At 38.3% G+C, this 27,773-nt stretch overlaps 1 protein-coding gene across 6 annotated transcripts; it reads left to right on the top strand.

Moving 5' to 3' along the window:
• Nucleotides 1-1,293: 1,293 nt before the first annotated feature.
• On the top strand, nucleotides 1,294-27,758 carry mgaa (MAX dimerization protein MGA a). 6 transcript variants are annotated; one of them, XM_042743246.1, is made up of 26 exons: nucleotides 1,296-1,452; nucleotides 1,545-1,695; nucleotides 9,515-10,667; nucleotides 11,159-12,956; nucleotides 15,658-15,730; nucleotides 15,870-15,980; nucleotides 16,078-16,197; nucleotides 16,300-16,392; nucleotides 16,509-17,149; nucleotides 17,255-17,549; nucleotides 17,739-17,929; nucleotides 18,141-18,245; nucleotides 18,332-18,368; nucleotides 18,513-18,931; nucleotides 19,051-19,297; nucleotides 19,491-19,799; nucleotides 20,566-20,868; nucleotides 22,085-22,833; nucleotides 22,944-23,107; nucleotides 23,294-23,339; nucleotides 23,459-23,579; nucleotides 23,679-23,789; nucleotides 23,942-24,484; nucleotides 24,586-24,711; nucleotides 24,804-24,926; nucleotides 25,433-27,758. In XM_042743246.1, the coding sequence occupies exons 3-26, from the start codon at nucleotides 9,580-9,582 to the stop codon at nucleotides 26,320-26,322; spliced, it is 8,703 nt and encodes a 2,900-aa protein (XP_042599180.1). In that variant the 5' UTR covers nucleotides 1,296-1,452; nucleotides 1,545-1,695; nucleotides 9,515-9,579; the 3' UTR covers nucleotides 26,323-27,758. The 6 variants fall into 6 exon arrangements, with proteins under 6 accessions (XP_042599179.1, XP_042599183.1, XP_042599178.1 ...); XM_042743245.1 differs by lacking the exon at nucleotides 1,545-1,695 and having other exon boundaries at nucleotides 1,294-1,452; XM_042743244.1 differs by having other exon boundaries at nucleotides 1,295-1,695.
• The last annotated feature ends 15 nt before the right edge of the window (nucleotides 27,759-27,773 follow it).

The raw sequence follows: 27,773 nt of genomic DNA on the forward strand, positions 1-27,773 counted from the left end.
CAAGGGACAACAGGTTATATTATGTGCAAATTATTTGTCTTATGCTGTATGTTATGATTACTCAAACAGCAAGAATTGCAGCATAGAATGAAAGTGCTAATTATGTTTTTGAACCTGTTAATGAGCTGTGTGTACGATCTCTTTAGTGGACGTTTCTAAAATCTGTAGATTTTGTGTTTTAGTTCACTACTGTACACTGTACAACTGTTTTAGAGTCATGTTAGGTCATGTAACAAACTTCCATATGTGTCATATGTGTTGTAAATAAATCTGACACATCATTCAGTGTTATTAACCCTCGTAAAGAGGGCTGCCTGCTCATCTCAGAACAATTAATTGGGGAAAGTTAGCATGAAATACATACCTTGAAGATATCATAAAACTTGGAAACAGACTAAAATGGGTTTAGTAGAATTACAGCTAAACAGATTTCAACCATAGACTGTAGATTTCAACACAGTCCAGACAGTGAACAATACCTTTAATACAAGCAAAATGTGGATTTTTGTAGTTGTTTCAGAGTTATTACAACTAGCACGAATGTTGCACAAAATAGCAATGCCTGAGATCTTTTTGTTTCCTGTTTGTTTCATAAACTAAATAAAACATTCATGCTAGACTCAAAAAACTTGTTGGGGTTTCATATATATTCATGTGTGTGTGTGTGTGTGTGTGTAAAATTGCTCTTACAAGTCTTAAACATCCTATAGATGTATACAGAACTGATATAAATGTCTAAAGATGGGATTAAAATCTCTTAATCAAGTAAGAGCCTATTGTAAGACGTATAAGTGTCATCTCAGTCAGTCAGAAGACTATTTTTATTGGTCTTTACATTATTAAACCCTTTCGACCATTATATAATTGCCTGTTCTCCGACAACGAAAACAATTAACGTCCAACAAACGAGTGGAGAGCATGTTTAATGAAGAACTGTAAAGGAATTAAGGTTTAATGCTTTTTTTGGTTGTTAATTGTATTGGGGCTTCGTCATGATCTTGAAATATTTGTCTTTGTATCAAAGTTTATGTTTTTGATGTTGAATATGGGTTTAGGAATCGTTGCATTTGTGCCGCTTTGTTTCAAATCAGATTTAAAAGAAAGGCGTTTTACGTGACGACCCTTTTTTTCTCGGCGATAATCGCTATTCGAATAAAAACCGATGCAGTGCGATTCGAGGCAGCCATGATGACGTAAACAAAGGCGTTAAGTAAACGCATGCGCAGTACAACCAACAAGCCTCATCAGTCGGGCGGCGCATGCGCATGGTAGTCACACGCGGACGAGCGTGCAATGTTTTGAGCGACGACGACCTGACGTCACCGCACGCACGCAAACCTCGGAGGGTGAGACGCACGGTGTAATAATGTGAGAAAGGAGAGAGAGAGCAAAACAGCATTAACGAAGACAGGAGAGAGAGTATGCATGATATGCATTTCATATTGACAAAAGGTAACAGTCTAATCCGGATAAAGCTGTATCTGTTAAAGAAATCGAAAAACTTGGCTGAAGAAGGGTCTTTTTCGTTGTTACCTCGTGACCAGAGCAGATCATCTCTCAGCGCGCTCACATCAGATTCGCCCGCCATTTGAGATGTTTCGACGTGCACGCGCCATCCGCGCCAACTTTTAGTTCTCGGGCCTATTAGAGACACGCGCCATCGACGAATATAACTCGACGCCCGTAACACAAAAGGTGACTGAAACTCAATTTCTTGACTTTAAATGGACAAGTAACATTTATGCACGTAGGTGGCTGCCACGTTTGCGCACCTGTGAATTAGGTAAACTAGGCAGTTTAGTCATGTTGTTATGGTAAACGACTAGTTCATGAGCCTTCTCGGTATTCACGCGCACGTCGCGTTACAAATGCGTATTATTATCGTAGATGTCTATTAAAAAGTAGACTTGTTTTGCATTTGCAAAAGCATGGGGCTAGGGTCATTCCATGGCATTGTCAATGCATATTTTTATTTAGCGTATTTTCCGTTAATACGTAAAAAATACTTGGCGGTATACTGCATTAAATTATTAATAAACCGTTTCTGAGGCTCTTACATCTTTACACTAATAAGAAACTATTTGTTTATGATTTATGCTGTCTTATGCAGCATGTACGCTAATTATCTCATTTTAACGTTTATGTTAATAAATGATCATTTATTATTGTAACAGTATAAGTAAATAGCAAATTCTGTGTAAATCATGCATTCAAAATGTTCAAATATTTTGTCTAAAACTTCTGTGTATTTGCGTTTCTGCTTTTCCGTGTGTAAATGAAAGGTGTAGTGTTCACCCACCTTGATGTGCGTGCATTAAGAAAATATTTAAACAATGCTTGAAGTGTAGCGAGTGTAATTACACAGCACGAAGAGTAAAATAATTGGTTGTTGCCTGCTCTTATTTTAAAAATAAGGTGCCATATTGTGAATATAGTCATGCAGCAGAGTGACTATATTCGCAATGCAGCATGGTCACAATGCCTTATTGGTTTTAGAAAACCGTTACTAAGCTAGTAGTTGTTTTCATTATCGTTTTTAATTACCTAGTAATATTTATTGGAACATAATTTTAAGCAAATTAACATTTAACAGGCTTGCACTTGACATAAGAATACATTGCTATATAGTAGTTATAATCTATCAGAATAAGAGTGTATTTATTACAGGCTTGATAGATAATTGATAGCATTATGTTCATTTGCTTGCATAGTCTATATTTGCTGGGAATTTATTTATTATTGTTAAAGTGAGTACTGAGAATTTTAATTCTTTTGTAAAGAAATTTAAAGATCCATACAGTCATACTCAGTAGTTTTCACAAAAGCTTTCTATGATATATCTTTAAAGTAATTCTGTTCATAACTATGTTTTGTTAACTGTCATTTAGGGTGTCATGTTTAAGTACTTTAAAGTTTTTAATAAACTATTCTGGAGGAGAAGAGCCAGGCCGAGTCATGTCACAGGTAGGGCAAAACGGAGTTATCACAGATAGAAATCTCAGTTAAGATGGCGATCCACAACAGTCAGTGTAATCATACAGACAAAAGTTAAAAAGGTTTTTGCACTACTTCAGGAATGAACAGAGTAACATCTATGAGCTTGCAGGAAGAATGATGTTTATTATGCAGTTTCTCTGTATGTAGCCTACACTTTATTTAACTAATCTAACATAAAGCTGCATGTACATAATGTATCTTATAGCCTTTTAGGTTTTGCTTGGCTGCAAAATATGTGCATATTGTCCCCATGCTTAGTCAACTGTGACACAGCTTTGCAGCTACTTTAGTAGCTAATATTGTGTCATGACTATGTAGTACCTGAAAACTCAGTCACACCCAGTATTGTTTACATTTACAATGTTTTTTCTTCACTGTGAAGCCCTGTTCACACCAAGAACGATAACTTTAACTATTACAAACGAGGCATTTGTTGCATCCAGTGGGGACATAATTACTGATTATAATGACTTATACTGTCATTTTATGCATTGATGCGTATCTCGCTGCGTAAACATAAAACATGTCTGCATTTGTGATCTGAGAAATGACAAACAACAAGCGCTGCCCTACACTTCTCACAATTCACGTTTGAATCATCAGTGGCAAATTCTTTAAATATGTAAACGTACTTGCAGGCTGTGAGTCAGAAGCGCCAGACTGTCCTCGCAAAGTTGGAATTGCCCTACTTTATAGAAAGTAGGCTACTGGTTCAGAAAACAGTCCTCATCCTCCGTAAAATGTGCTGCACACATCTGAATATTTGGGTTGAACTGTTCTGGAACAGTGTTGCAAATACAACTTAACCACTGATTTCTAGTTGTGTCCTCTTTTGGAAGGCCAAACAAAGTAGTTTTGCTTTCACAACAAAACACACAGCGTCTCCACTAGGGCTGGGCGATATATCTAACGATATGATCATGCGCATCTAGTCAGTAAATCTGGTTCCTTGATTAGCGCTAAATCGCCATCACCTGCTTTCAAATGGAGCAGCATTTAATAGACAGAACCGTAGATCACTGACAAGCTACGCAATATCGCGTTCACTATCGAAGGCGATTCATCTGGCATAATGAACGCGATATTGCGTACCTTGTCAGTGATCTACAGTTCTGTCTGTTAAATGCCGCTCCATTTGAAAGCAGGTGATGGCGATTTAGCGCTAATCAAGGAACCAGATTTACTGACTATCGAATTTTTCCTGGGTCAAAATGGGTCTTTGGTGGTGGCTGACCGACATGGTCATCCACCCACATGATTCGCGAGCCCAATATTGACAATAAATGTTTAATTTAAAATAAATACAAAGAAACAGTTTGTGATTTTTTTCTTATCCTATTTATTCATGATAATAATAAAAAAATAAAAAAATCACTGTCAGGCTAGATAGTAAAAGAAAGCGATTACAACTTATTTTACATGTAAACATCATCGATACCAAAGTATATTTGAAATGTCAAAGGTATCACAATTTATCTATTTACAAATTATGCAATTATCAGACACAGATATTACCTGTCACTCTCACTGTCATCCTTTCTTGCCCTCTTTGCAAAAAAAACTTTGATTTTTCCACGACTGGCTTTCAAAGTTTTGAAAGATAAAATCCTTTTTTGATAGACCTGATAATTATTTTAGTATAATCATATCAATTAAAAAGTAACATTAAAAAACTTAGCATTTAAAAGGTCTAATAGTTAAATTTTTTACAATATAAAATTAGCAGCTAGCTAGCAACAGCTTGCTTTGTGCTTTGATCTAGTTTCATCTCACTCCAATCTAACTTTAAACTAAATGATTTTATAGGTAATTTACTACACATTGTCATAGGCCTTTACATACTGTGGATTATTAAGGCAAAATTTTACTAAACACTCTTTCTAAATGGGGTAAGCACACTTACTTTCTCATTTCAGATGTGTATGTTCTTCTAAGAAGTAATGATTTGTTATACACCGATTCAGACACTGACGGCAGACCAATTGCTTTAACCATTCATTATAATGAATCGCTCAAAGGAGTCATTAGGTCGTGAATCGGACTTTAGCGGACGTGTTGTGTGTGAATCCTGGCTGTCTATGGTTAGGACATCGCGAAAGATTTGTCAACACACACACACACACACACACACAACACCTCATAACTGGATAGATTTATTATTATTATTATTATTTTTTGCGTTTATTTAAAGTTATGTCAGCAGCTGCATGTGCGGAATGCTTGTCACAAGTTGTAAGAGAAGATAAGGCAACTTTTTTTTTTTTTGACTGCAATTCACACCCAGAGATAATTCAGCAAAAATATTATCCGAATGCACCCACGTGAAACATGGATTCGGTCTTCCGACCTTTAGGACCAGTTGATTTTTGATGCGAGGGAGCGAGCAAAGACAGAACTGAAGACGGAGAGTGCGCGCGCGCGGGGGTGGGGCGCTGTGCTCGTTCTCTCCGTCGCTCCGTCTGTAGCCTGCTTCACTCACAAAACACAATTACACATCAAATAAGGCTTTGGCGGGACAAAAAAATCATTTTGGCGGCCGCCAAAAAATTTTCAATGTAGGAAAAACCCTGGACAAGATGCGCATGATCATATCATTCGATATATCGCCCAGCCCTAGTCTCCACAACAAAGCGGTAGAAGCAACAGCAAGAATATAAGTTACACCTTCTTTTTTTGCGTGAACATTTGGGGGGCATTATGCAAATCTTCCAACATCTTGATGTAGACGTGGGGGCATGTTAGAATGAGCTGTTTTAGGGGGGCATGGTTGACTCTTAACTTTTATAAATAATATCTCTTTGGATTTGAGACTTTAGTCTTTGCAACTTTACAGATCTTATTTATGCACCAAGAGCTTGTTACACTCCAAAGAGAAAGGAAAAATTGAAATCGCCTCATATGACCCCTTTAAAGTCCCCATGAACTCAAAATGAAAGTTTTTATGGTGTTAGTTTCAATATGTTAGTCTTAAGGTAATATATATTCCTTCTTCCATTTTAAAAAATAATCTCTGTCCACATGAAAACGCAAAAGCATGCTATGAAGCACTGTCAAGAGCATGCCAAGCCAACAGGTGGCGATATAATCTCAACAGTAAAGCCAAGTTAGCCAATCAGAAGCCTTAAAAAGTTTCCAGTAGATGATAACAGATAACAGCGCATGCTTCGACATCACAAGCCAAAATCTCCGGTTTCATTGTCTACATGATAACAATTCAACCGGAGTTTTTGAAAATCTTCACCCTGGCAGGATTTTTCAAAAATGTTCAGTTTCAGTGACCTGGTGCTGCGTTTGCGTGTGGATGAATGGCCAAAGCGCATAGAAAAAGCTGTGGTTTTGAAAATACTGTTCGTGTGGACAGGGCCTAGAACTACATGCATGATTATGATCACTGTTGGCCCGAGCAGATATAAACAAATCGCTGTTGGCTGTTTTAAAAAGGGGACGGGTCTGCTCAGTATGTCCCACCCTGTCTTCCTGTTTCACTTGAAATTAAATCACCACATAGAATAACGCTGAGTATTTAAAGGCACTTCAGGGGATCTTTTAAGATAACTATAAAGTTAACGATATTAGCGTCCACACCAGCAAATTATATTGTCTGTAAGTGCACACTCGTATGTTGCTTTAAATTCTCAAGCTCAATATAACAGGATTGATTCTGATTGACTGTCAATATTTTTGTTCATCAGCTGAAGAAAAATTGTTCTGAAAGTGATTCCAAAGATATCGTTTCTCTGTGTCTTTATCGTTATAGCTGTGGTGTGGACTCTGCTGTTCTTTAATATCGAGAACGATTGTTAGAACTGTATTTTTATCATTATTTTTATAGTAATCGTGCTTGGTGTGAACGGGCCTTAATACTTTATTTTTATTATTAATTTAAGGCAGTTTTATTAGGGATAAACTAAAACCAAAAATACTTTTTGTACCTTATTCATATTTTATCATTTCTTTAAGTCCACTTTTTTTACAACATAAAACACATGTTGTTATTACAGCTGACCATTAAAGCTGCGGATCGTAACTTTAATTTGGTTAAAATGATCCAAAATCAATATTTGAGCATGTAAATAACCAGGCGTTGTTCAAAACTGTGGCCTTACTTTAGTCCGATTCACAATGGTTATCTTATTATAATGTTTTCTAATTTGAGTGGTATGGGTAGGTTTTCGTGGGAAATTCGAGCATGTTGTTGTGTCATTGTCACGTCTGTAAACATAAAGTTGTCCCGGCTACTAGGCTATCACATGTGAGGATCCTGCAGGTGGCGGATCATTTATATCTTTTTCTCATAGCAGCTACAATAATTAAAAATGTCAAAAAAATAAAAAATTTGATGGCGGATTGTAATCCAGGAAAGATTTTATGAAACACATGTGAATGAAATTAAATTATATTCCAGTTATAAATGTGCTTCACAGATATTCTGGGATTACATCAGATTTGTATTTTTAAGACAACCAGTTTGAAGGGAGCATAGTTTGCTTTTTGGGTTAAAAGAATTTCTTGGAATGAAATTTGAATGTTATGACAATTAGAGATTAGACTGTACAGATATTGAAATCTACACACTAATACACACTATACTCATAGTCACGCAAAGCTGATGTTGTTAACAATAATCTGAGAATAAAGTATAACAATAATATTAATTTGGATGTTTTGATGTGATATGAGCTAATCGATGGTTAGATTAAATCACCATTGATAGCGCGATTTATTGTATTGTTTTTTTCCTCATTTGGTCAGAACAAACGTGGAAGAATTGTTACTTGTTTAGATGACAATATACGGTGAAAATTTTTATTGGGTCAGATATTCCAAGACGTAGGCTAGAATATGTGATTACCAAGTATAGGATTCACACCGATGCGGTGACTGACAGCCACACATACTCCTCAAAACATTAGATTCATGGAGCCGTGCCAGAGTACAACCCATGCAAGGAAGATAATTCCACAAGTAACTGCAATTCCACGTTTTCAAACAGAGATGGCGACAAAGAGGCAAAATTTACCAACTAAAAATACTATTACTTTGTTTTTAGGATGATGCAACTAGTGGCACCAAAAGGAGGTGCAAGAATAATAATGATTGTTTCCAAAGTGGTTTCCTTGCTTTTGTGCATACCTCCATTTGTCCCCAGGTATCTATTCAGTGTACACATGTATAAACCTCATGAACAGAAAGCACAGGACCTCCAAAATTTAATTATTTCTTTGGAAACTGACATGTTTCACTTAACTCTCTTTCACCTTTTGGTTTTAGCCCCACTGTTTGATGATAGTGAATGAGGAAGTGCCATATTATTTGATGATAGTGAAGTTGCAGTATTTTGTTTGGTTAGCTAGTCTATTTTGGTGTAGATAGTGATCAAGACATTGGTTGAGTCGGTGGTTTATACGCTGAACTGTTTAAAAAACAAAGTATATTGACCAAGTGGTTGAGCCAGACTAGTGGCAGTCAATAAGGACAATAGGGGAATGTTACTCAACTTTCCAGCTGGGATTAAGATGCATTTTCAGTGATCCAATCACAAGTGAGTCAAAACACATCACTGTTCAGATTTTGTCATGACACTCCTCATAGCATTTAAATCTTTTTCTTGGGAGCTCCAAGTGTGGCCTGTGAATACTACTGAATGAACAAACCAATGTTCCACTGGTTACGAGCGAAAGGGAAAGCAGCCGAATGAGGATAAGGAGGGGAGCTGCAATTTTGGTAGACACAACACATCCCAGAACTTAATGTTGATTTGAAGTCACTGGTTGCCATGGACTGTTCAAGGTACTATGACAGTATCTTTTATCAATTCCCCTTCTTAAGGCAGCAGATCCCCATTAAGTGCTAAAAGTATTATTGGTATCCGTTCCTCCATATGTTTACAGTTCCTCTTGACTTGAATGCAATCAAACACCAAGACTTTTCATTTACTGTATTAGCCAGAGCCAGAGGTAGACTGTTCAGGTGCAAGGTAGACCCCTTCATGCAAAGATTAGTTCCAACCCTTCAGCTGCCTGTAATTTTTAAGTGTACATGAAGCCTTTGATTAGCTGATTCAAGTGTGCACAAAACTTTGTTGTGAGGTGGAACCCTTCCAGGAGCAGGGTTGAATATGCTTGACTACCATGTCCAAGATATACTTTGTCTAGGACTTACTTAGGTGCCCTCACAAGTATTACCTTGAGGCTAATGTAATAGGCCCTACTTTTATGGGTTTTGATGGACAACCTCTTGTGATGTATGTAGTTCACTTAAGGACCTGTTTTTTTGTTCAAGGTGCCCTCAAGGTCTTGTGATTCAAACAAGGGTGTAAACAGTTTGACAACATGGAATTGTTGTCCTCTCACATATTTATGCAGAGAGGCCAAGCAGGACTGCATCTAACTAATAGAGGAGTAATCTAATGAGTAACACAAAAAAACAGTTTGTAATATATTTGTTAAGCTTTCCAGTTGCTAGCTTTTAAACATGCGTTGACCGTGCCATGTCATGTATGTCTTGTTTTTTTAAGGATGTAGACCTGATATACCCTGAGGTGAGAGGGTCAGAAGCTTTCCAGATGACTTTGTAACTCCCATGGCCGATACAAAGAAGCAGGGTGCAATGGTGCTTCATGAAGAGGGCGTGACTGCCCCAACACTTGCACTTCCCACTACATCTCCACAGTCCATCCTTGTCGTCCTTAAACAGTTGCAGTCTGGTGATAGTGGGAAAGACAAGGGCAGCCTGATGGCAATTAGTGAAGCAAATGAAATGGTGAAATCCTCAGTTGGCTCTGTTCCAACAGGCATCCATCCAACATCATCCACATTTGCAAACACCAATAACATCATCCAGTCTGAGAACATGCCAGCAGATGCTAGATGCAAGGGCATCACCGCTACACTGGACAACAACAGTATGTGGAATGAGTTCTATAGATGTCAGACTGAGATGATTCTGACCAAACAAGGTCGTAGAATGTTCCCTTACTGCCGCTTTCGTCTCTCTGGAATGGAACCTTTCCAGAGTTACTTGTTGGCAATGGATATTGTTCCAGTTGATAACCACAGATACAAATGGAGTGGAAAAGGATGGGAAAAAAATGGGAAAGCTGAGCCTCATGTTTCACATTTGTTTGTACACCCAGAATCACCTGCTACTGGCCTACACTGGATGCAATACCCAGTTTCATTTTACAGACTGAAACTTTGCAACAACTTGGACCAGGAGGACCATATTATTTTGCACTCAATGCACCGATACCTTCCTCGACTTCATATCATACCGGCAGACAAAGACTCAGAAAATATTCAAGTTGACAGACCTAATGTCGTAACTCTATGTTTTTCTCAGACAGAGTTCTTTGCGGTCACAGCCTATCAAAACCTTCGCATCACCCAACTCAAAATTGACTACAACCCCTTTGCCAAAGGTTTCAGGGATGATGCAGTCAATGCTCGATCATCTAAGGCCAAGAATGGAATGTCCACTGAGGAAGCAGAGGGTGAGCTCAAGCTAAGCAGGGAGATGACAACCTTGAATAATTTGAAAACTCTGTTCATGAAGAGAAATGCTGCTGTAAAGGTCAATAAGGATCAGAACGTTCCCAGCCCTACAAATGGTGAAAGGAAAGCTATTAATGGCGATGCTCCCGTTGTAGACACAAATGTTCAAAGTTTGTGGTAAGTCGAGTTTTAACAACATAAATTTGTCAAACAGAAGCAAAATGTTGCTTTACTATGAATCAAGTTTACACAAGAAACATACTCTATGAAAATGTTTGAATGCTTGACCAATGCATTGTCCTCTTGTATGTACTTGACATGCATTCTTGCATTACAGTAGCAATAGATCTCAATACTCAATATAGTTACCTTCAGATTTCTGTGCCGTTAAGCTGGCTGTGGTATTATTCAAGTAGCTAGCCATAAACGTTATCAAATTTATAAAACAGTCTCAACGAGATTCTCTTCAAGCGGTTGATCCACTATGACATTAGTTGACCAGAAATAGAAAGATGTAGCTGTAACTCAAAGTACTTGAATTCATATACTTGCGTAGTGTGGGTTTAGGCTGTAGCCTGCAAATAAACATAATTTCAGATATGGTACATATTGGCCAATTTTGACAAATGTAACATTTTTGTCTTGTTTTCTCTCCTGTTCTCTGACAGCAGCAAGAAGCGCCCATCGTCATTGGCATTCTCAGAATTCATTAAAGGTGCTCATGTAAAAGTAAAAAGGTTGTCACTCGAGAATATCAAGAAAAATGGTGTGGTCTTGCAAGCATCCACAACTTGCACAAGTGAACAAAATGAGGTGATGGACATATCATCCAAAACAGAAAATATACTAGAAGTTGTTAAAGATGAAACCGTGATGGGTGATATTCACAGATGTAAAAGCATAGAAACCTCCTCAAAAACAGAGTTAAAAATAGATGAGAATAAAACAGAAATAGTAGATGAACACAAAATTGGCAAGATTACATTGCTATCCAGTGACCAAAATAATGACACTGAAGCCAAGTCTGAAGCAAATACAAAGAAAGCTTTACCACACAAGCGGCCAGAACGTGTACCCCTACCACTCCTTGCTCAGTTTCTTAAACAGAGAAAGTCTAAGACAAGACCTACTACACCAAAACCTGATGTTCTCAGCTCATCCTTAGACTCTGAAAAGTCCTTTGAACCTGTTCTAACCCCTGAAATCTCATCTGCCTTGTTGTCTTCCATCCCTTGTGTTACCACTAACTCAGATTCACAACCAGTACTTACCTCATTATCTGAAAAAGTTAAATTATCATCAACAACAGATGCAAACAACATAACATCTGAGTCCACTGCGTTATCATCTCCATCAGCAACTGCATGTCCCGTACCAGTAGAAACACAATTATCTGTTAGATTTTCACCTTCCCTGATTTGCATTGATCCAAATGCCCCAAACACTACTTCCTCCAAACCCAATTATGACCCAACACCTGACAATATCTCTAGTGTGTTTCATAATACTGATGCTGTTTCTATGCCAGATCTTGACGACCCACTCAGGTCTCAGTCAGACATTTCATCTCTCCCTACATTTGACACTGTGAATGACACCTGTTCACAAACTACACCTGAAGTTAACACTGACTCTGCTGACACACCAATTGTCCTCTCTGTCACTACATCTGTTTTTGATGTTCCATCTAGTACAGACAATAGCGTAATTCCTCTCAAGCAACTTACCTCAATTCTTGATGTTGCTGAGAGTGATTCTATGTCTGATTGCCTGTTAGACAGTTCCAAGGGCTCTTGTACTGAGCTTTTTTCAGAAGAAGTCCCTCAGAACACTCTGTTCACACATGAAGGATCTCTTTCCTTGCCATTAGACGACCCATCGTCCCCAGCCTTCTCCTTACCCAGCCCAGCTCCTTCTTCTCCTGACCCATTTCCACCAGGTCTATTCTGTGAAAGACCAGTACCTCCTAGAAAGACCCTTGATTCATTTCCAGAAAGACTTTTGGATTGCACAGCTTCTTCCTCTCCCGACCTTTTCGCACTAGGTCTATTCAATGACAGGCCTGTGTCTCCCAGAAAGATTCTTGATTTTGTTACAGATATAACTCTGGATGGAACTCTAACATCAAAAGAATCGTTGTCACCAAGTGTCCCCAGTGGGCCAGAACATCCCACGGAAACAATTGACTTGTTCTTTCAAAGTCAGTGCTCCGATAGAACAGGTCCTCTTAATGACGTGCAGTCTGCTGTTAGTTGTGAGACGAGCGTTTCTGATCACATCATTCCAGAACCAACTAAACAATCTTCTCATGGAAGCACTTTCAAGAAATTGAAGGCAAAACAGAAAAAAACAGGAAAATTGAAGTTCAGTGAAGATAAAGAGGTGTTTGAAGGACCCATACCTGTTCCAATGCAGCCCAGCCTGGAGGATGTTGAAGGCCAATTGTTTGTCTCCTTTATGTCAAAGGTAACATAAATAACATGTTGATTAACTTAAGAATATAGAAAGGAAACATAAAACAACCTGCCACCCAAAAATGAAAACTCACCCTTATTCCAACAAATCCATATGATTGTAGTAAGCTTGATGTTAATGAAGTCATTTGCTTCTGCCTTTCTTGAAAATCGTTATTGACACCAAAACTGGGTCAATGTTTATTAAGTATATTCCATATTTGAAAATACAAATATAGCTGCAAGCAGCGATTACCAGGGTTCAAACACTTAAAGCATTTAAGCAAATATGGAAAAAGACATCACATATTATTTAGCAATCATGTAACCACCTAAATCAATTATTAAAAAAGGGATTTTTGGCAAATCAAGGTAATTACCATAGAAATATGATGATTTTGAACTTATGACTTATAGTGCCACCTATGGTCGAATTTCCATAAAATGTTGCATGCTTGTTTAGAATCATCTGATTTGAGTTTTTATTTAGGATTTATAGTCTTTTGGGTATAACTGGCAATGCCCCTTTAGAAATGAACCTGTAGTAGTTAAAGAGTATATTTCAATATATTATTGATAATTATGGATCTAGAGAGTCCAAAAAATTGTACTGCAGTGGTTTTGTTGAGATTGAGTGAAAATCCTAGGACTAGTTCACAAAAGTAGCCTTTTTAAATAATCTTAAATATTTTGTGAAATATTTGATTGATAGTAGTGGTCCTAGAAGCAAAGTTGTTCAGAATGAAGAGATCTGTCATATGAGATGAAGATCAAGTGTATGTGTGAAAATATGAACCTGTTCTGAAATTTAAGGTAATTTACAATTGAAATATTGTTTTAAAAACTTTTGTACTGTTATAGCACCACCTATGGTCCGATCTCCATGAAACTTTGCATGCTTGTTAAAAGTCATCTGACGTTTTCACCAAGTTTCGTAAAGTTTTGAGTTTTCATTTCGTTTTTATAGGCTTTTGGGCAGGGCTGCACAACCCTGCTCCTGGCAATCGACTGTCCTGCAATGTTTAGCTTCAAGCCTAATCAAACACACCTGCCTTTAATTTTTAAGTGAGCCTGAAGACCTTAATTAGTTGCTTCAGGTGTGTTTGATTAGGGTTGGAGCTGAACTTTGCAGGACAGTCGATCGCCAGGAGCAGGGTTGGGCACCCCTGCTTTTGGGTATATTTGGCCACGCCCCTTTTTTAAATGACACATTATAGCTAACCAAAGGACAAAAATCTTTTTTTTTTTTTTTTTTTTTTTTTTGATAATTGATCTATAGAGTAAAGAAAATATTACTGCAGTGGTTTGATCGAGATTGAGCGAAAAGTAGTTCACAAAAGTAGGTTTCTAACATATTTGTGAATATTTAATAAACAATTTGATTGACAGTGATGGTTCTTGAGCCAATTTGTGCGTAATTAGATCTATCAAATGATATGCATATTGTGTGGATGTGTGAAACACCACGTGATTACAGAGCCATAAAACTTGTTAGCGCCAACTAGTAAATGGTTTTATTTTTTATTTTAATTTTTTTTTTTTTTCAAAATTCTTACAGACCTGTAGGGCCATGAGTTGAACATGCCCACTCAGTTTCGTTCCGATCAACCTCTGTTAACCTTGTCTAATAGGTGCCTAAATTTCTTTGGCCAATGGCAGCCATGTTTTTTGAGATGCACAAATGTCCTCATAGACACTTATGCCACTTTGGACAAAGACACTGCATATTAATTTTCAAGTCGATTGGACTAACGGTTGCATAGTTATAGCAGTTTTAATTCTTTGTTTTTTTTTTTTTTTTTTTTAGTGCGAGTGGGTGAGATGTGTGATTATTTTTTATTTGACCAAAGATTGAGCTTGTACACGTGTACGGAGTTTGGTGAAGATCTCTCATTCCGTTCAAGAGTTATAGCCATTTTAGTAAAATTGGCCCCGCCTGTTTTGAAAGTTTTGACATGCCTATGCGATGGTGAGTGGAAATTTTTACTTTTTTTTTATATAATTGTTTATATTCACTGTCTAGAGAATATTTCTGCAGTGGTTTAGTTCCAATCGGGTGAAAAACCTAGGACTAGTTTGCAAAAGTAGGTTTTGGACATAACTAAATTTTGTGGAAAACCTGGACTTCGTAGAGCAAATCCCTTTGGGCATTTTGACCCAAAGATTCCAAATATTTAAGATTTTTGAGTCTACGACAAACGGTTGAGGAGTTATGAGCAGTATTACGTTTTCGATTGCAGAAGGGCCCCCCATAAGCTGATTGGGGCATGTCTTGGATCTGAGAAGATGGTCAGACTACTATGATCTGACCAAGTTTCAGCTTTCTATACCTTATGGTTTGGTCTGCGCGATCAGTTTTAAAGCGGCATACTAATAATAAAAATCCTAACAATTTACAATAAGGTTTCAGCACTACGTGCTTGAACCCCCAATAACTGAATGCATTCAAATGTGATGTGGAGGGGAAGATTTTTCTTTCTTTCTTTCTTTCTTTCTTTTTTAGTAATGATTTAAAATTTGGCCTGTTCTTTATACAAAGACATTTCTTTTGACTTAGAACAATTTTAATTGATGGACAACTCTTATTTTATTTGCTTTGCTACTTTAAAATGTTTTAAACTATAGTTCTTTATTTGACCTGGTGTAAAGTGCATTTTCTATTAGTACATCCTTGTGACATTCTGTATGGTTTATATACCTTCATCTTGAAATAGAAAGCTCTTGAGATTCACCTCGGAGATGGTGCCAAATCGGAGGTTGCACAAAAAACCACAGAGAATCCTGATGGTAAGAATTAAATATGCTATCATGGTTAATATGAAGAAACCACTTTGAAATAAATTTAAAGTATATTATATATATATATATATATATATATATTTGTATATTTTTTTTTTATTATATTTTTTTTTTTTTTTTTAAACAGGGGCCAGGTATGAAAATGCAGAGGAAAGGATTGAGGAGCTAGAAAAAATCCTTATACATGATCTGAAATTCATGAGGCACAGACAGGTCATTCATCCAGTGCTACAAGAAGGTTTCTGATTTTGAACTTCTTTATAAATATCACAATTGTATTACAATACAATATACAACAGTTCAGTATAGGTTTAATTAAAATTTTCTCATCATAGTTGGATTGAAGTTGAATCTACTTGATCTCGCCCTGGAAATTGACCTGCAATATCTGGGTGTGCAATTACCCATACCCCCACCTGTACTCTCGCCTGAAGAAAGTTCAGCATCATCTCAAAGTAACACACATCTTATTAATATTAACAATTAATATGCAAATAAATCATGCATGAATTATGATTAAGGTTTTCATTGTAATGAGTCCATTTTTCCCTCTGTAGTCCAGTTTGTTTCAAGGACAGGAAAAACCACTGACTTCACCAAAATTAAAGGCTGGAGAGACAAGTTTTCTGGCTCAGGAAACCCTACTGAAGGTATACCATTTTATCAGTTATTCATTAAAAAGAACATATCTTTAATATGATTTTAACTGTAACTTAAAATGTTAAAATGGTAATGCTGCTAAAAGAATGTTGCATTTTATTTGCAGTCTTGTCAAGCACAGATGCAGGACAGAAGAACCTCTCTGCATTTTGTAGTGACATGCTGGATGAGTACCTGGCCAGCGAGGGCAAACTGATAGATGAACGAGCTGCAACCTTATCCCAGGCTGATGTTACACCTGTAGCATACCAGCTACCCACTAAGAGCACTAGCTACGTTCGTACCCTGGATAGTGTACTTAAGAAACAAGTACCTGCTACCTTATCCACAACATCCAACAAGGTCAAGCCAAAATGTAAGACCAAAGAGGAAAATAAATCTAAAAAACCCTTGAAGTCAGGTACAAAAAAGCAAACAGAACCTGTCTTTAGTGTTAACAAACCTGCTTTGTGCTCGAAAAAACCACAGCAAAACAAGAAATCTAAAAATAAGAAGGAATCCAAGAGTTTGAGTCCTGAAAAACCTGCTTTTGAAACTGCTGCAGAGGTAGTTTCTGATAAGACTTCCATGGTTGAAGTTTCTGGCTCCACACCATCAAGTTGTGCAGCTGGACGTACTACAGGTTTGCCTAAAACTTTGGTGAAGCTGATGGATGTGGAAGATGGAGCAGTGTGGGAAGGCAAACATCGTACCTTTATCACAGAAGAAAGGGCAGCCATTGCACTAGCCACTCTTGTCACCGCTGAGGTACTAGTCAAAGTGGGGCTCATCTTACTGTGTAGTTTGACTATCAATAATAAAAGAATGTTCTTTAAGACACCTTACGTTCTTCCTGGTCTCTTTCTGTTTTAAGGGGTATCAAAAGGAAACCCTGATACCATCAGAATTATAAGACGACGTGCACCACCCTGTCTCAATGTATTCTGTAGGCTTGGCTGTGTGTGTGCCAGTCTGGTTCACTTGAGGCGACATCATCACTGTGGAAAACCACAGTGCATGTTGGGCTGTAGCTGCCTGCGACGCAAAGTTGTTGCACTTAAGACCCCCAAACAGGAGCAAAGTGCAACAGATCAGTCTGAACCTCAGAGAGTGTCAGAGGAGAACAAGGCTAAATGGAAAAAGAAAAACAAAAAGAGAAAGACTTATGGTCAGTCTATAATTTATTGCAATAGCTGTACTGTTATCACTAACATTTGACCACTTTGTCTATTAACATAATATTTATTTATCTTCTCAATATGCTTGTATTGCTTAAAAATCTGCTTTGAAATTATTTGTATTGAGAAAGGAGCTATACAAATTAAACTAACTGAGTTATGTTGCGTTTCTCCTGCAGTTCTGACCGATCCGGAGACAGCACCTGAACCGGCTAAGCGTGTGAGTACATTATGGGATCGAAAAAGTGATGGTTCGGATTCAGAAGCTCTTTTCTGTCCTCCTCCTCCAAGAGCTCCCTCTCCAGCACGCTTGCCTCATGAGGTTCAGCATGACCTGGAAATTTTTTTCAGTCCTTCAAAACAAAAAAGGGTGAGACACTCAGACTTACATTTTTAGAAGACATTGCAGCCATAACATCCGTATGGATCACTGTTCATTTAAACATGCTTTAATGGGTTTACTATTTAAGGTGCGATTGTTCTTTATGCACTCAATTCTTGTATTTCTCATTATTCATGTTAGCTTAGTTCATTGATGTGTGTACACTTTCATATCCTAAATATTTCCATACTGTATTCAGGTTGAAGAGAGAAATTTGAATATGACTGAGGACAATATGGAGAACAAGCTTACATGTGCTCGTTCGCGACCGTTTTCCTCTATGTGCCATGATAAACAAAAAATGGTGAGATTCCTACATGAAGGATGGCACATTTTTTGGTATACCATGAGAAAACTTTACACTAACTAAAACATTTGTCATTTTTTCAGGTTGACCAACACCACATCTCACAGGTCTCTACGCAAGGTCAGTTTTGCCCTAACTGATAATTAGTTCATAGCTAATGTAACCATGGTTTATGCAAACAACATATTGTCAAGTTCAAGGACTTTAAAATGCCTTATAAAGCTGGTCCTTAAATCGAAAACCCTATTTTCCTTCCGCTCATAGATATTGAGGAGGGTAAGCTTGTACCTCTTAATTTGTCTGGCCCTGCCAAGCGGCTTGAGATCATATCTGAATGCAGTTGGGCTAGTACGGACACCAGAAATTACATTATGCAAATAGTATGTGAGCACATGGCTCAGGATCGTTTGAAGCATCCTTTCTGGATTGGCAAGTACTTTATTCAGCCAGTCTCCAAGACTCTACAAGAGAAGGAGGATGGTTCTGTCCATACATACAAAGTCATCATCTCTCAACCTGCGGAGAAGAAAACAGAAGATGAGAAGGTTACACAAAACAAAGCTGAGCTGAAAAAGGATGTAGAAAAGAGTGAGGTGAAAGGTCTGCCCTTCATGTCTAGGTGTTGTCCTGCAGGCTTGCTCAAGGCTGAGAAAAAACCACCTGATGCTCCAGGACGGATAATGGTATGCATGCAGTTATCTGATAAAACCATTTAGATGTATTTAAATTAACTTTGAGTTATGGTTATTTTCAAATGGTCTAGAACTAGACCTTTGAAACCTGTGATCAATTGTTCTTGCAGGTTAATGGAAAGACATATCCACAAGCCAAATTAGAGCTGGGGAAGATGGGAGCTTTGCACCCTGCCAACAGACTGGCAGCTTATATAACAGGGAGAATATGTCCAGTCAGTCAGTCTGGACCTAATGTGGTAACAACATCAACTGTTACAAAGGCCTCTATCACATCCGTTCCGGTCTCGACTGTGTCCACAGCAACCACAGTTACAAGCACATCTGCTTCTACAGCCAAACCGCTCAAGTCTGTAGGTAAGTCAAGGAAAGGTTCACAGTTTTACCTCTAGAGATTTTGCTCTGAAGGTTATTGACCAAAATGTTGGACATCCAGTATATCATTGAGCAGTGCGTAACACTGTTACACTTATGCAGCTTTACTGCATGTGAATATGCATGTAACTTAAGTAGCAGATTTAACCTGCTCCTTAATTTGTTTTTTGCACAGTGACCAAGCCCCCAGTGGGAAAGGTCTTCACCCAGTTTGTGGTCAACCACATCAACTCTCAAAATCTGACCAACACTAGCACCTCACAATTACAGCCTTCTGTTCCAAAAATTGTCATCCCCTCCTCCATGTTGATGATTGGCAGAGAGGCTGGGGCTCCTGGGGTGGCTCTTTCTCCTGTTAAAGCAGACTTGGTTACCCAGGTGTCTAAGCCCTCAGACTCGGCAGGTAGCACCAGTTTCCCCACTGTATCAAAAGTCCAAGCCCCTGCCAACACCATCCTCACTAAATCACCCAGCCTCCCTCTGGGTAAGCCTGGCTTCCTTGGTTTGCCATTGTGTGTCTGTGCTTCCCCCCCCCAACAAAACCTTGGCCATGCACCTACTGGGAGAATTTAACACACTCAACCTTCATATGGGTCTGTGCTTGTGATTTAGAGATTGCTGCAGCTTCAGTGTATGATGCTGAATCATTTGTTTTGTTTTGTGTACCCCTCCCATGGTCGTCTTTTATCGTCATTTGTGACTGCTATTGTAAATTAAATCTTTCATGTGCTTCTATTGATGCCAAACCTCAACAAAACCTTATTTGATTTTGACATGACACATTATATCTTAATGTTAGATCTTTCCCTTGCACAGACAGAGAAGTAAAAATGTGTGACACCATGTTTACAGTGGTAAAAAAAAAAGTGCATTTATTTTGATTTATTCAGCATTGTGAAATATATGGTAATTGTTAAACATGGCCTGATTAACTTGTGTTTAAAGCAAAGCAACCAGTCACACATTTTCAATTACCTGGCAATTTGTGGTCATATAAGTTTCATAGCCCATTTGCAAAGCAACTGATGCGAGCATTGTTCGACTTGATTGTAAATGCACAGTGACATTGTGCCAGCTAGATTTGCTACTTTGAACATAATGTGTCACTGTCATCATTCATTTTGATTATGGGTTAGTTTGGTTCTTTGGGCCTGCCTACTGTATTTCCTTTACAGTGTCCTAGAATAATTTCACCATGCCGCCAAATCCAATATTTAAGTTGCCATAATAAATATTTTCCCCATTTTCAGGTGGGTCTGGTCTAACCCCAACAACCACTGTCTCTTCACCTGGATCGACCACTCCTGGAAAAAAGACGGTTTATATCACAGTTATGGCCCGTAGTACAGGCCTCACCAGTAGTGGTCCAAGGTTTACAAAGCCTGTCACACAGACTCGGCCCCCACAGACCCCAGGCCAAAAGGTGCTGCTTCAGGTGGTGAAGACAGCTGATGGCAACACATTGTACCGTAATCCTAATGGCCAGCTCTTGCAGTTGGTGCCTTTAAGTCAAATCAAAGCCATCAAACCCAGCCTCCTTTCTCAAGGCCAACGTAAGTGGTTTCTTTAATACCATATTAATTGCTTCTGGAAAAAAACCTGTGAATATAGATGTTAAACATTTACACATTTGGCAGACACTTTTATCCAAAGCCACTTTGCATTCAAGGTGCACATTTACATTTTGGCTGTCCTTGCTTTCTCTGGAAATCGAACCCATGACATTGGCGTTGCTTGCGTCATACTCTATTGCAGGAGTGGCAAACTCCGATCCTGAAGAGCTGCAGTCCTGCAGAGATCAGCTCCAACTCTTAATTAAAACTCACCTGCCTGTAGCTTCCTAGTAACCGTTCAGACCTTGATTAGCTTGTTCAGGTATGTTTGATTAGGGTTGAAGCAAAACTCTGCAGAGCTGTGGGTCTCCAGGATTGACGTTCGCCATCCCTACTCTATTGTTTGAGCTACAGGAACTCATATAAGCCTTCTGTTTAGGTCAATAATTATAACTTATTGTTATATAACTAAATAAATAAAGCTGTTATAAAATGGTTAAGAAAATTAGAAACAGGTTATGAGCACATTTAGCCATTTTGTTAAACATGTAAACTAGGGTGACCAAACGTGCCATTTTCCCAGAACACGTCCTGGCCAGGATTTCTATATTGCCCAAAATATCCTGGTTTTGGCTTAAGTTTTCATACTTAATGAAGGTAAAGATCGTTTGACCAATAACATGCAGACATTGTACGTAATCGACCAATCGTGATGCGTGAGAAGGTGGGATCTACAGAGAACGGTCAAAGCGATGCAAATGCGTGTACATATTAGTGTTCATACCGATCGGTGTCTGACATCAAAGTACCGTGAGAGCGATTCAAAAGCATAAGAAGCCATCTGCTCTCTAGAGCTCTCACTGTACTTTGTCATACATCAATCGGTCTGCGCAGCGCAAACAAAGCCAAAACGTGGATATTTTAGGCAATATAGAAATCCTTTCCAGGACATGTCCTGGGAAAATGGCACATTTGGTCACCCTAATGTAAACTAAAAGTGTTTTAGAATAGCATTTAAATTCACTTTTAGTGGTTTAATTTGTTAGTGTTTAGCTGGCAAACCGTGTTTAATATCAAAATTCATGTGGTCATTTTTGCACCACAAGGTCTAAAGATTATTCTGCGCAAGTTCATAAACTTTTTTGGAGAAATAGCAAAACAAATGTGTGCTTATCCCCAAAAGACATTATATTAATTGTTTTTTTTTCCCCTGCAGACACCTTTGTCCGTTTGCCCGCACCTACTGCAGTCAATCCAAAAAAGCCTCAGGGTGGCAGCGCCACCGTAGTCAAATCTTTCAGCCCAACACCACAAACGCAAACAAAGCCTGCTGTCACTGCACCAGTCTCTACGTCTTCATCTATGAGTGCCAAGTCGGTCACACTCACTTCATCCAAGGCAGTCTCATTGAGCAGCATTCCTTCTACCCTTAAAGTGGTTCCAGGTGTTCTGGGACAGTCTGGCACTTGTACATTGAGAATTCTCCCACCACATCCTGTTCAAAACACTGGAATTATCACTCCAACGTCCTCCCCTGTCCTCCCTCAGAGTGGCTTTCCATTGCTTAAGCATGGAAGTTCAACGCTATACAACCAAGACTCCACTAAGTCTGAGACCGCTATTTCTGTTAGCTCAGTTTCAACAGAGGAGGCAGGTGGTCATGTCCGTAACCAATCTGAGATGGATCCTTCTAAACAAAATAGATGTGATGATTCTGAACGACTAGCAGAAAATATATCAGAGCTTCCATCTTCTGGTGCCTCCACTCCGAAACCCAGCCAGTTTTCTGGAGGTGGTTCGAATTTGGCTGAGACGGGTAACAAAGCTAGTCCCAAAGTGACAGAAAAAGATTTTGAAATGGCTCCAGTTTCTGACGAGGAAGAGATTGGTTCAGACATAACCGAATTAACTGATGACTCTGACCTGTACAGTGATGATGACCAAGAAGATACATACAGTTTGAGTGTAAGAGCGTTGTAATTTTGACTCTTTTCACCTTTTCAGAATAATTTTATGTAGATCAACAAACTATTATATTGCTTGTTCAGGCTAGTTCTATTTTTCCTGTTATCCAGGGTTCTGATCAAGTGGAGAGGATGTTGGATAAAGATGGTTTGGGCTCTGAGATGAAAGATTTTGCAGAGGTGGTGGTTGATATTGAGACTATTGAAGAGTCTGCCGAGGAAAACAGTATTGCCAAATTTCGGGCATCTGCATTGAAGCAGAATCAACATCCAAGGTAATACACACCTGATTAACGTCCGATTATGTAGAAGTGTTGTTTGCATTTTGATGTTTTATGTTATTTGTCTTGATCCACATCTACACTACGAACACATCTGGAAATAGATTCTTTGCTTATGAAAATGAACCAATTCCTGTCCTCAAAATCAACAAAATTACATTATTTTAAAATGTTTTGCAGTAACCGGAGGAACATTCATAATGAAAGTTTGGAGGTGAAGGTCAGGGTAAGTTTTATCCTCTCAGTTTCACACACAAATTTTTTTAAGTGACTGATCCAACCCTTTCTCTGTGTTTTGTAACGTAATATATTTCATGCATTGTATTATAAAACCTCTTTGTGCAGAGAGTGAGGCTGGAGAGAATAAGGCGCCGCACACTTAAAGATTGCTTTCTTAAACTTCAGGCAACACTCGGAAAGCCTTCAAATAATTTTGAAACCTCAAAAATGAGAATCCTTACAATGGTTTGTTGTTGGTTTTGTTTCATTTCATGCTTATAAGCGCATTAAAAATATTGTTTGTGTTATGTCATTTTTTTATTTTATTTTATTTTTTACTTTGAAGCTCAAAAAGAGATCGAGTCCCTGGTTAAGCAGGATGACCGCTTAGTAAAAAAAAAACAGAGACTGCAATTTAAGAGACAGCGTCACCTACAGACACTTTCACTATTGTGTGGTAAGGCTATGGAATCATTTTCTTCTTCCACACAAGTTGTTATAACAGATCAGCAACAACATATTTGTGATATATTTTTATATTATGAGAGATAATGCGAATGCTTGAACATCTGTTTTGCTAACAAATAGTGTATCTGTTTTTGTCCACAGACAAGAGTACAGAGTCCATCAGCCAGAAGCTTAATGAAATTATTGCTAAACAAAAAGCCCTGGAAACCCAGTCTAAAGCAAAAAAAAGGAAGTCCCAGCTGAATGTGGCAATGGCCAAACCTAAACCAAAACCTAAACAAGCTGATCTTGGAAGTAAACAGAAAGGTTTAGCATACCAGAACAAAGTGAAAGATGTTCCCAAACCCAAATCCTATTCTCCCTCTAAACCGATGGACTTGAGTATTAAAAAACAAAAAAGCCTGGAAAAGACTGAAAGTGCTTCAAAATCTGCACCAACAGCCTCACCTGCAAACCCCGATAGCAGCAAAAACACTCTTAAAACTCAGGAAAAAGAGAAAAGTAGCACATCTAAACCTTCTCAGCCATCTTTTAACCCCATTCCACAAAAGAAACCTGTCTCTGTCCCAAGTCCTATAAAACATTCCTCAATACCACGTGAGAGAACGCGGCCAAACATTCTCTCCCGTGCTTCATCCCAGGTGATACAAGGATCTCCAGTCGAAGAGCCTCTTTTAACTAATGGTTAGTCTGAGAAGAAAACCTATACATACATGTGCCATGTTGACTTGACTTGGTTGGAACTGGTTTTTGGATGTTCACACTTTTCGATGTCTCTTGTTTAGTGTGTATACCTCAAGTATTCCCTCTGATGAATACCATGGTTCCATACAATCAAATCATAACCATAAACAACCCACTTCAGGCGATTGGCATCACCTCAGTAGGGACACAGCAATCATCCACACCAGGTGTGTGTCTGAATAGGTCAAAGATGCTTTTAAAATGTTATGTATAAAGTAAGTGATATTGATAACAAACATTGTGGTCTTTTTTTAACTAGGTGTAGCATCTGTGTCCATAGTTCCTGCAGTATCTCACCCGGTTGGAGTGGAAAATACCCTTCCGTTATTGCAGCCTCAGTTTTTCAAAATTACAAACAGTCCTGTTAACATTAACACACAAGGTAAGTTTCCTTGGCTGATGAAGTCGTATTTATTGAATCACAATATTTATTTTTAATAAGTTGACCTAAAGTCTGTTTCCGCCAATGAATAAAAAATAAAAGGTAATTGTGACACTTTATCTCACAATTCTGACTTTTCTTTCTCTCAGTTCTGACCTTTTTCCTTAGATGTGTGATGTAAACTTGCAAGTGAGACTTTTAAAGTTAGAACTGTGTGATATAAACCTCCAATTCTGATAAAATTCACAATTCTGAGAAATCAAGTCAGAATTGCGAGGTTATATCTCGAAATTCTGACTATAGCGTAATTGTGAGTTATAAAGTCAGAATCTGTCTTTTTCCCCTCTGAATTGGACCAGTATTTCGCTATTCTGATTTTCTCAGAATTCTGAGGAAAAAAGTTGCAATTACCTTTTTTTTATTATTCAGTGGTGAAAATGGGCATCCATACTTCAGTGATATCCATAAGAGTAAAATTGATTTATTTTACAATGCCTTATTTTCAGTGGATTCCGCCAACCTTCCAAATATCACCAATGTTATTTCTCTGGTTCCACCGGCGGAGAATCTGGTAATACCACAGAAAGTTGTTGAAGATGCATCTGTTGTCCAGGCACAGCCAACATCTGTCCCTGCACCTGTGGAGAATCAGCAGTACCCCTCAGATGTTGAAATTCCAGATTTAGAGGAAAGGGCGGTTGTGGATGAGCCTCAATCCATGGATGTCCCCAAACAGCCTGTTGGAGGAGATGAGGACAGTGCATCTGTTACTTCATCCAACCAGGAAGGACTGGACAAGAAAGGTCCGGATGACAGCAATGATCCTGAGGATGAAAATCTACTATCTTTGTTAGACGAACTTGTTCTCCTTAGCCAGCAGCTGAGTAACGAAGATGAAGATCAGAGAATTGTTGTGCCAGGCGAGGTACAGTCATGTTCGGACAAGCAGGCAGATGAAGAACGGGATGATGACCGTGCTCTCAGTCCCTTGTTCCTAACTCTGGATGAAGATCTAATGTCTCCAGACTCTAAAGATGAAATCGATATCCCACCCAAAGTGGATGACTTGGTCAAAGTCATTTTTGGATCAGATTCACCTTCGGTTTCATCTGAATCTGGGGTAGCACCATCAACAAATGTTCAAAGTCCACAAGCCCCACCGTGCAGCGATAAAGGTGATGCTCCTACTCCACCACCTCTGTTGCACATGAAAGCTGCATGTGAAGCTGCATCAGGTCAGTCAGCCAATGAAGGAACCAGTGTGGCATGGCGGCCAATGCCTAAACTGGTTCCTCTTGGGTTAAAGGCTCAAGATGCTGTTGTGAATAAGGTGAACGGCTCCCCAGTTTTCAAACCCGACTCAAATGAGGAAGACGTTCATAGACCACAAATGTGATCTACCTATCTATTAATCAGGTATAGCTGCTGCTCACGTTTAACATGTTTATGTACAGAATAGGATTTTTTAAAAATGTATTTATTGTTTGTTTGCTGTGTAAGTCCTGCTGCCATGGGCACCACCTATTGTGCCTCTGGTAAATCCAAAGATGTTTTGTTTCATTCACTTTTTTTTTAATTTGTTTTGAACACTCAAACTACTAGACCAGCAAAGGTATATAACTGGTTTTGCTAGCAATTGTGTATCTGCTCTTTGAGGCAACAGTTGTGAAAGAAGCTGTTTACTCATTCTAACCTCCATATTGGAGCATGTTTTTCTTTCCCATAGGAGTTCAGAAAGAACATAAAAATAACATAGGATTGTTTCTCCCTTAGCACAGTGAAGGTGAAGCTGATCATAATTGTTTGCGTTGGGGATTTTGTGGGATCATTAGGGTGGTTTTCCAGGCGACCTTTTAAGGAATAAATAAATTTGCCCAGTGACTTTTAACAGTAAGGCCACTTCACGCTTGAATTTATCTGCTAATGAGAACAGGTATATGTCATTGTCTTTGCATCTAGTTGAAACTTAAGTAAATAAAATTATAACCCATTACATCATTGCATGTTAAGGCAATAATAGATGTTAAATTCAGTACAAACAGTCTGTGTTCGTTACAGGAAAGCTAGCGTATATACACAAAACTTTATATCTTATGTTAAGTGCCTTTCAAAAGGTTCTTATATATGCATATTGGGATGTAGGTTTGTTGTCTTAGGAAATAGTAAACCTATAACAATAGCATTAAGAGCTTAGGAATAAAAGAATGACAGGGTGACCACTTCTGAGGTTTATTCTGATGTTAGTACTGCAGTTTTAATTCTTTTTATGTCTTTTTGTTTGTTTTGCAAAGTAATAGGTGAAGTTTGAGTGCAGTCAGTTTATTGCATTTGAGCCTTTTAGTTGTGAAAACCTATTTTCATATCCCCCACCTCAATAGCAACATAAATTACAATGTCTGAAGCATTTTAGTGTTGTAACACGATTGTGTCACACATCAAGAGAGGCGGTTAACTTCAAGAGATCCCTCAGTTTGAGCTCAAAATGTAGTAATCGCTATGCAATTGTTTTGCTTTAGATAAAACAGGTACAGACACTACATAGAAACGTTACAAGCTACATAAAACAAGATGCAGTCACACTGCTTATGTTCTTGTATATATTTAATGCTACACTGGTTTGTTTTCTAAGTATGTTAACTTGTTAAAAGTCTGTATATTGGCTGATATAACCTTTCTTGGATATTGTAAATATGTAAAATCCTTTTTTGTTAGTCTGCAAACTGTTAAAATACTTATTTTTTATATGCTATAAATCAGTGCTCTCTCACCTTCTTTGTAAAAGAGATGAATGTCTTTTTGAGTCAATAAAAATGTACCACAAGTCTGTGAAAAGTCAGTGTTTTTAAT

Source organism: Cyprinus carpio, chromosome B17, assembly GCF_018340385.1.
Source record: "Cyprinus carpio isolate SPL01 chromosome B17, ASM1834038v1, whole genome shotgun sequence".
Classification (NCBI taxonomy): Eukaryota; Metazoa; Chordata; class Actinopteri; order Cypriniformes; family Cyprinidae; genus Cyprinus; species Cyprinus carpio.

What these genes read in the sequence shown, in the direction of transcription:
- mgaa (XM_042743245.1), top strand. Translation starts at nt 9,580, where the DNA reads ATGGCCGATACAAAGAAGCAGGGTGCAATGGTGCTTCATGAAGAGGGC. An exon ending in TCATCCAGTGCTACAAGAAG is followed by an intron (nt 15,981 to 16,077) that starts GTTTCTGATTTT and finishes TTCTCATCATAG; the next exon opens with TTGGATTGAAGTTGAATCTA. An exon ending in GTCCTTCAAAACAAAAAAGG is followed by an intron (nt 17,930 to 18,140) that starts GTGAGACACTCA and finishes TACTGTATTCAG; the next exon opens with GTTGAAGAGAGAAATTTGAA.